This window comes from Cherax quadricarinatus, chromosome 5, assembly GCF_038502225.1.
Source record: "Cherax quadricarinatus isolate ZL_2023a chromosome 5, ASM3850222v1, whole genome shotgun sequence".
In the NCBI taxonomy this organism is placed as follows: domain Eukaryota; kingdom Metazoa; phylum Arthropoda; class Malacostraca; order Decapoda; family Parastacidae; genus Cherax; species Cherax quadricarinatus.
The window spans coordinates 60446385-60456384 of NC_091296.1; the positions used below are offsets into that span (position 1 = coordinate 60446385).

A 10000-nucleotide genomic window follows, 5' to 3' on the forward strand; every position below is an offset into this window, starting at 1 on the left:
ATATACTGTTTAATAATTACTATCTTCATGGACTGTGCAAACTTTCATAAAAGGAACCTACAGTAGTAAGCCTACTGGCCTAGGCTGGTCAGAACCTTCAATTAGAGCACTCTTGACTATTTTTTTTGTTTTGTTTTGAAGAGTAATGAGAACACCTGGCAACCTTAACTGATCTACTATACTGATACTATATCTTTATCCCTAAACATAGTGAACTTAAAATGTTATACAATGGTAGTATTATACATGTAATGTAGCGAGTACTGATCAATATAACAACTGGGGGCAGAAATATACAGCTCTCGCTTCAATCTATACTTCATTCTATCTCCATGTATGGTTATGCATTACATATTATACTGTACTTACACAATAAACATTAAATATTACACTTAAAACATATTGAACATAAATTGTTAAAATGGAACATGTGAAACATAAAATACCATCTATTAGGATAAAACTCTGAGGGCAGAAATTAATAAGCATGCAATTATGTTTCTCCAGCTCTTTTGATAAAAACTATCAGAGCAAATCTGTTTCTGGTTGCCTTGGTGTCAATGATCATGGAAGGGTCAAATATGAAGTCATGCAACAATTCAAAGAGCCAACTGGCACTCACCATAACCTAACTACTAGAAATCAAATTATGCAAACTTCAGAGATGACAGTACTTTTCGTATGAATCACCATGCTCAAGATCAAGATAAACCTCTCCCCTTCTACACTGAAATAGTAATACGTACAGTACAATACCTCAAAAATGTTATCCAATCAACATATTAACTGAGCCTCTTTGTCTTCTATGACAGAGTGCTAGAAATTTTCACATCTAGGAAACAGTGATGATTGCCCTGTTTAAAGCTGATAATGTATGTCCAACCAAACTGAGAGCAAATGTTTACCAGAGCAGCTACTGACAATAAAGTTTATAATCCTAATTCTGGCTCCTTTCATGAAACTGGAATTTCAGTGTCCTTTTTCCACAATTTCTCAGGTTGTGTACCTTCCTTCAATAGCTCCTTTATGTACAACTTGAAACTTTTCATCTGCTTACATTGCAGTCATAGAACATTTTGTTAAGCAGATGTATGATAGAACCAGTACCCTGTACGGCAAAGGTAAAAAAATAAAAACTTCCTCACGTGAAATAAAAAAACTGACGTAATGCCTTGCACAACACTGTTACAGCATGTCTGAGTTCAATGTAACATTCCTGTTTGAAAGCTTCCATATGCAAATGTTTGGGAGAGGTAAAATACTCTAATGGACTATGGAAGCCACTGTAAACCACCCACTCCACGGCAGCACTAACATACCATGAGTTGCTATGTTGTGGATGCATTAAGGGATGCAAAAGCTGCTGAAAATGTTGCAAAGCTGCTCTCAAGTGCACAGTTACAGTATTTGCAAGTGCTGTTGAGTGTGACAAACATTAGACACTCGCAGAAATATCCATGAAGAATACTGTGTGTACATGAATATACCATCCATTAATGCTGATCAATATATACTATCAACTTTACACAATATACAGTACATCCAAAAGTGAATACAGTATGCATATAAGAAAACATTATATACCAACAAACAGGTACAGTACATGTATATGGCTTAAAAATATATTTTAAATGCCAATAATATAAGTGATAATAGTTGTAGTACAATATTACAATACATACATCAACAACTTTCTCCAATCTGAGTTTTATCTATATACAGTAGATGTTCAATTATCCCAACTATATGGAGCAGAGCCGTGACTAGTTAGTATTAAAATTTAAACCTTTTGATAAAATTGTGCCAAACAAACAGGAACTCAACACACCAAATAGCCATGTATTAAATTTCAATGCATTATAAGTTCAGAAAATCATTTCACTTACATCAGCTGGTGTTGGTAATGCTAGTGTCGGTTTAGTGTGTAGAGGCAAATGTAACCTTACACTCCTTTATAGTACACTGCAGACTTATTAAAGTTGCTCTCAGATGTGCTTATAAATATAAATGTATGAAATAAACCCACAAATAATGAAAAGTTTACTTAAAAGACTTTAATTTCAGATATATACATGGAATAACACAAGACCACAAAAGAAATTATATTTCATGACCGAATTGTATATAACAAATAGAAACTCACTACACCTACACTAAATGCCATATACCAGGGATAAATGCCTTTGATAAAGTAGCGACCAAGAAAAAAAATTTGCTGTGGGAAAGAGAAGGTTGTAGAAGGCAAGGGCAGTGCTGTGCACTCCTACAGCATGTGGCGTGGCTGGCAATGTTGAGCCTCACTCCATTTAACATGGGATTCAATATAACTAGCTTCTGCTGCATGTACTTATTATGTTCCTCTTCCAACTTAAACAGCATGCAAAGGGATACCAATGTTCTAAATGACTAAAATGTGTGTTTTCTGGCACGATTTTTTTTAACATCCTGGAAACAATCCAGATTTATCACATGAGGATTAATTAAAAAGGAGCAAATAAGATGCCTAACTCTACTGACTGGCAGCACCAGCAACCAATACAAGGAATGAGAGGTGTCTCTCTTAATAAATTCTGAATTGAGGATAATTTTGCTGTTTTGGCTGGATTAGGAGAGATTATAGTTGCTTATCTAGCCAGTTTAATTTCATAATTTCAGTTTCAGTTTCAATACATATACTGTACTGACACATACACAGAACCAGAGGTGTGGAAACTCACTGTGTGAAATGCTTTGACAGTACTCCACACAAGGATCAAACCCACGATGTCTGTATCAGCACCGATATCTGAGCCACAAATGCAACCTGTAAAAAGGATGTTATTTTAAAATCCAGTAGCTTTAAATGCCTATAGTGCACCGGTGTAGAGGTTTGTGTCCCTCATCCAGTAATATTAAGGCAAATAACTGAATGAGCACCCATTTAAACCTACTATTACTCAGCAAAAATCAGCTCTCAGAATAATTACTCATTCAGAGCCTAAGGAAACACACCCCTCCCTTATTCAAACGTTTAAGTTTGCTTAAATTGCAAAATATTCACACTTTCTTCTGTGTACACTATGTCTACAGGACACTCATGCAAACATTAACTAAGAGCTTAAATTCTATTTGGAGAGCTACAGGAGATCATATAGACAATACAAGGAAGTATTTCTATAACATTTTACATGTATGCAACCCACAAGTGGTAAATACTAGGTACATACTTACTGCTAGATGAATAGGAACAACAGGAATAAGGAAATAAATAAATAATTCAGATAAATAAACAAATAAATAATTTACACATGCATTAAGGATCACTTGGACAACGAAATATGGATCCCAGGTTACAACCTATACAGATGTGACAGAGTGAACAGGCAAAAGGGGGGGGGTTGGCCTGTACATTGCAAAGTCACTTGTTTGCACAAAACTGCTAAATGCCTCAAATGATGTAGTGGAAGTTTTAGCAGTAAAGGTTGAGAACCAAAACCTAGTCATTGTGATAGTCTACAAGCCTCCGGATGCAACATCCCAGCAATTCCAGGAACAGCTGTTAAAAATTGACCACTGTCTGGAAAATCTTCCATCTACTGCACCCAACATCTTGCTCCTGGGGGATTTCAACTTAAGGCACCTAAAATGGAGGAATATAGCAAATAATATTGTTGCAGTAATAACACCAGGAGGCAGCTCTGATGAAAACTCTCACTCACACGAGCTTTTAAATCTCTGCACAAAATTCAATTTAAACCAGCAAATAATAGAGCCTACTAGACTGGAGAATACACTAGACCTCATCTTCACTAACAATGATGATCTGATAAGAAATGTCACCATATCAAAAACAATATACTCAGATCACAACATAATTGAGGTTCAGACATGTATGCACGGAGCCCCAGACCGACATAATGAGATTAGTCATGAGGGAGCATTCACCAAATTCAACTTCAATAACAAAAACATAAAGTGGGACCAAGTAAACCAAGTCCTAACCGATATAAGCTGGGAAGATATACTAAGCAACACAGACCCCAACGTATGCCTAGAACAGATTAACTTGGTGGCACTCGATGTATGCACAAGGCTTATTCCTCTAAGAAAAAGGAGGAGTAGATGTAAAATAGAAAGAGACAGGCGCTCCCTTTACAGGCGACGGAAAAGAATAACAGAGCGGCTAAAAGAGGTCAATATATCTGAAATGCGTAGGGAGACACTGGTCAGAGAAATAGCAAGCATCGAACTTAAGCTAAAGGAATCTTATAGGAGTCAGGAATCGCGGGAAGAACTAAAAGCCATAAATGAAATCGAAAGAAACCCAAAGTATTTCTTCTCCTATGCCAAATCAAAGTCGAGAACAACATCCAGTATTGGGCCCCTACTTAAACAAGATGGGTCCTACACAGATGACAGCAAGGAAATGGGTGAGCTACTCAAGTCCCAAATATGACTCAGTTTTTAGCAAGCCGCTAACCAGACTGAGAGTCGAAGATCAAAATGAATTTTTTGTGAGGGAGTCACAAAATTTGGTTAACACAAGCCTATCCGATGTTATCCTGACGCCAAATGACTTCGAACAGGCGATAAATGACATGCCCATGCACTCTGCGCCAGACTCATGGAACTCAGTGTTCATCAAGAACTGCAAGAAGCCCCTATCACGAGCCTTTTCCATCCTATGGAGAGGGAGCATGGACACGGGGGTCGTCCCAGTTACTAAAAACAACAGACATAGCCCTACTCCACAAAGGGGGCAGTAAAGCAACAGCAAAGAACTACAGACTGATAGCACTAACATCCCATATCATAAAAATGTTTGAAAGGGTCCTAAGAAGCAAGATCACCACCCATCTAGAAACCCATCAGGTACACAACCCAGGGCAACATGGGTTTAGAACAGGTCGCTCCTGTCTGTCTCAACTATTGGATCACTACGACAAGGTCCTAAATGCACTAGAAGATAAAAAGAATGCAGATGTAATATATACAGACTTTGCAAAAGCCTTCGACAAGTGTGACCATGGCGTAATAGTGCACAAAATGCGTGCTAAAGGAATAACAGGAAAAGTTGGTCGATGGATCTATAATTTCCTCACTAACAGAACACAAGAGAGTAGTCGTCAACAGAGTAAAGTCCGAGGCAGCTACGGTGAAAAGCTCTGTTCCACAAGGCACAGTACTCGCTCCCATCTTGTTCCTCATCCTCATATCCGACATAGACAAGGATGTCAGCCACAGCACCGTGTCTTCCTTTGCAGATGACACCCGAATCTGCATGACAGCGTCTTCCATTGCAGACACTGCAAGGCTCCAGGCAGACATCAACCGAATCTTTCAGTGGGCTGCAGAAAACAATATGAAGTTCAACGATGAGAAATTTCAATTACTCAGATATGGTAAACACGAGGAAATTAAATCTTCATCAGAGTACAAAACAAATTCTGGCCACAAAATAGAGCGAAACACCAACGTCAAAGACCTGGGAGTGATCATGTCGGAGGATCTCACCTTCAAGGACCATAACATTGTATCAATCGCATCTGCTAGAAAAATGACAGGATGGATAATGAGAACCTTCAAAACTAGGGAGGCCAAGCCCATGATGACACTCTTCAGGTCACTTGTTCTATCTAGGCTGGAATATTGCTGCACACTAACAGCACCTTTCAAGGCAGGTGAAATTGCTGACCTAGAAAATGTATAGAGAACCTTCACGGCGTGCATAACGGAGATAAAACACCTCAATTACTGGGAGCGCTTGAGGTTCCTGAACCTGTATTCCCTGGAACGCAGGCGGGAGAGATACATGATTATATACACCTGGAAAATCCTAGAGGGACTAGTACCGAACTTGCACACGAAAATCACTCACTACGAAAGCAAAAGACTTGGCAGACGATGCAACATCCCCCCAATGAAGAGCAGGGGTGTCACTAGCACGTTAAGAGACCATACAATAAGTGTCAGGGGCCCGAGACTGTTCAACTGCCTCCCAGCATACATAAGGGGGATTACCAACAGACCCCTGGCAGTCTTCAAGCTGGCACTGGACAAGCACCTAAAGTCGGTTCCTGACCAGCCGGGCTGTGGCTCGTACGTTGGTTTGCGTGCAGCCAGCAGCAACAGCCTGGTTGATCAGGCTCTGATCCACCAGGAGGCCTGGTCACAGACCGGGCCGCGGGGGCGTTGACCCCCGGAACTCTCTCCAGGTAAACTCCAGGTAAACACTACAAATGTGCATCTAGCAAATCTAAGAATAGTTTTTTGACTAAGGAGTCATTCACTACACTGTACACCACAGGTCTCCAAACTGCACCTCACAGCAACTTCAAATATTTATAAATAGTAAAACTAATAAACCCACAGGTGGAACCCGTAGTGAAAAGTTTGGAGACCCCTGCTGTACACCATGTATGTGAGGCCCATACTGAAGTATACAGCACCAGTAAGGAACCCACAGCTGGTCAAAGGATGAAGTGCTAATGAAATGTTCATAAAACAGATGATTTAAAATCATTATTCATTTCTCATATCTTATTAATCTTAAGTCAAAAATATTGAAGAAATTTATGATTATGATTAAATTAACTATTTTCTTCAATATATGCTCAGCATTTTTATACACGTGAATATAGTATATGACTGAAAATTTCCACAATAAAAGTATATTAGAAAAATAATAGAGGTTAGCCTGTGAAAGAACCTATTCCACATTGGAATATGCTTTAATACAATAAATTATTAATTATTATAATAATAATAATATCAATAGGGAAGCACTAAATCCATAGGGGTCTTAATGGAACAAAACTTAAAAGTTAGTTACTGTTGAACCAGCCAATAATTCTGATTTTTGCATTTTCTTGAGTGGGTTGTAACAATGAAAAAAAAAATCTAGATTCTCAAGTTAACATTGATTCATACCAGTCTTCAAAATTTCGCTAATTTCTTTTTCGTCAATGAATACAGATTTACATACCATTCAAGTAAAATCTCAATGAATACTAAATAAATTAAGACCACAAATACACAATGAAATGCCTAAAACAAACAGCTACGAGATCTACATGTTTAAAAAACAGAATGCCGACCTTCGTTAATTAATTATGACACATAGACTGCTACATACAAGAGGAAAGCAATACATACAAGCATTTCCCCCTTTGACTTAGTTTTCATTAACCCGGATGGTAAGACTCGAGCACAAAAATGTACAGAAAGTGCGTGGAAATGCTAAGTTCATGCTATTGTGCTGGCCACGATAGTAAAATAAAGAGAGTGGAGAAATAGGTGTGTCAGGTTACCTCTGCTCACAGAGTTGTTTACATACTGTCTTTCTAAACTAGACTAACTTGTCAACTCAAAGCTTCGAAAGCCGGTAACTTTTTTGATAGATTTTATCATTATTATACTGCTTTACAATAAATCAAGCACTACCAAGTATATTTCTAAATCTGAAGATGAATTATATATGTAATAGAGTCCTCCATAGTTTTTAAATATAAAGCGGTGTTTCCGGGGTAAGCCTGCTATACTTCCTAGCTGACTCTAATAGCATTTTTATTTATGTCATTTTAAATAATTACTACACGACTTTATTATACACAGAATGTACATAGTTGTACATTATACACACTATACACTGTACACTGTACACTATACACTTTTAAATCTCTGCACAAAATTCAATTTAAACCAGCAAATAATAGAGCCTACTAGACTGGAGAATACACTAGACCTCATCTTCACTAACAATGATGATCTGATAAGAAATGTCACCATATCAAAAACAATATACTCAGATCACAACATAATTGAGGTTCAGACATGTATGCGTGGAGCCTCAGACCGACAAAATGAGACTAGTCACGAGGGAGCATTCACCAAATTCAACTTCAATAACAAAAACATAAAGTGGGACCAAGTAAACCAAGTCCTAACCGATATAAGCTGGGAAGATATACTAAGCAACACAGACCCAAACTTATGCCTAGAACAGATTAACTCGGTGGCACTCGATGTATGCACAAGGCTTATTCCTCTAAGAAAAAGGAGGAGTAGATGTAAAATAGAAAGAGACAGGCGCTCCCTTTACAGGCGACGGAAAAGAATAACAGAGCGGCTAAAAGAGGTCAATATATCAGAAATGCGCAGGGAGACACTGGTCAGAGAAATAGCAAGCATCGAACTTAAGCTAAAAGAATCCTTTAGGAGTCAGGAATCGCGGGAAGAACTAAAAGCCATAAATGAAATCGAAAGAAACCCAAAGTATTTCTTCTCCTATGCCAAATCAAAATCGAGAACAACGTCCAGTATTGGGCCCCTACTTAAACAAGATGGGTCCTACACAGATGACAGCAAGGAAATGAGTGAGCTACTCAAGTCCCAATATGACTCAGTTTTTAGCAAGCCGCTAACCAGACTGAGAGTCGAAGATCAAAATGAATTTTTTATGAGAGAGCCACAAAATTTGATTAACACAAGCCTATCCGATGTTATCCTGACGCCAAATGACTTCGAACAGGCGATAAATGACATGCCCATGCACTCTGCCCCAGGGCCAGACTCATGGAACTCTGTGTTCATCAAGAACTGCAAGAAGCCCCTATCACGAGCCTTTTCCATCCTATGGAGAGGGAGCATGGACACGGGGGTCGTCCCTCAGTTACTAAAAACAACAGACATAGCCCCACTCCACAAAGGGGGCAGTAAAGCAACAGCAAAGAACTACAGACCAATAGCACTAACATCCCATATCATAAAAATCTTTGAAAGGGTCCTAAGAAGCAAGATCACCACCCATCTAGAAACCCATCAGTTACACAACCCAGGGCAACATGGGTTTAGAACAGGTCGCTCCTGTCTGTCTCAACTACTGGATCACTACGACAAGGTCCTAAATGCACTAGAAGACAAAAAGAATGCAGATGTAATATATACAGACTTTGCAAAAGCCTTCGACAAGTGTGACCATGGCGTAATAGCGCACAAAATGCGCGCTAAAGGAATAACAGGAAAAGTTGGTCGATGGATCTATAATTTCCTCACTAACAGAACACAGAGAGTAGTCGTCAACAGAGTAAAGTCCGAGGCAGCTACGGTGAAAAGCTCTGTTCCACAAGGCACAGTACTAGCTCCCATCTTGTTCCTCATCCTCATATCCGACATAGACAAGGATGTCAGCCACAGCACCGTGTCTTCCTTTGCAGATGACACCCGAATCTGCATGACAGTGTCTTCCATTGCAGACACTGCAAGGCTCCAGGCGGACATCAACCAAATCTTTCAGTGGGCTGCAGAAAACAATATGAAGTTCAACGATGAGAAATTTCAATTACTCAGATATGGTAAACATGAGGAAATTAAATCTTCATCAGAGTACAAAACAAATTCTGGCCACAAAATAGAGCGAAACACCAACGTCAAAGACCTGGGAGTGATTATGTCGGAGGATCTCACCTTCAAGGACCATAACATTGTATCAATCGCATCTGCTAGAAAAATGACAGGATGGATAATGAGAACCTTCAAAACTAGGGAGGCCAAGCCCATGATGACACTCTTCAGGTCACTTGTTCTATCTAGGCTGGAATATTGCTGCACTCTAACAGCACCTTTCAAGGCAGGTGAAATTGCCGACCTAGAAAATGTACAGAGAACTTTCACGGCGCGCATAACGGAGATAAAACACCTCAATTACTGGGAGCGCTTGAGGTTTCTAAACCTGTATTCCCTGGAACGCAGGAGGGAGAGATACATGATTATATACACCTGGAAAATCCTAGAGGGACTAGTACCGAACTTGCACACGAAAATCACTCACTACGAAAGCAAAAGACTTGGCAGACGATGCACCATCCCCCCAATGAAAAGCAGGGGTGTCACTAGCACGTTAAGAGACCATACAATAAGTGTCAGGGGACCGAGACTGTTCAACTGCCTCCCAGCACACATAAGGGGGATTACCAACAGACCCCTAGCAGTCTTCAAGCTGGCACTGGACAAGCACCTAAAG

The 10000-nt window shown here is 39.4% G+C and overlaps 1 protein-coding gene across 5 annotated transcripts in view; it reads right to left on the bottom strand.

Annotated features, from left to right (window-relative positions):
* sds22 (protein phosphatase 1 regulatory subunit sds22) overlaps nt 1–7352 on the bottom strand; it is a 48491-nt gene extending 41139 nt beyond the window's left edge. The window contains exons 1-3 of one of the 5 annotated variants that reach the window (XM_070102906.1): nt 7135–7283; nt 2718–2803; nt 1320–1416 (exon numbers count right to left, since the gene is read on the bottom strand). In XM_070102906.1, coding sequence (XP_069959007.1) covers nt 1320–1322 — 3 coding nt within the window. In that variant the 5' untranslated portion in view covers nt 1323–1416; nt 2718–2803; nt 7135–7283. The other 4 variants (XM_070102910.1, XM_070102907.1, XM_070102924.1 and 1 more) reach the window with 4 other exon arrangements.
* Nucleotides 7353–10000: the final 2648 nt, after the last annotated feature.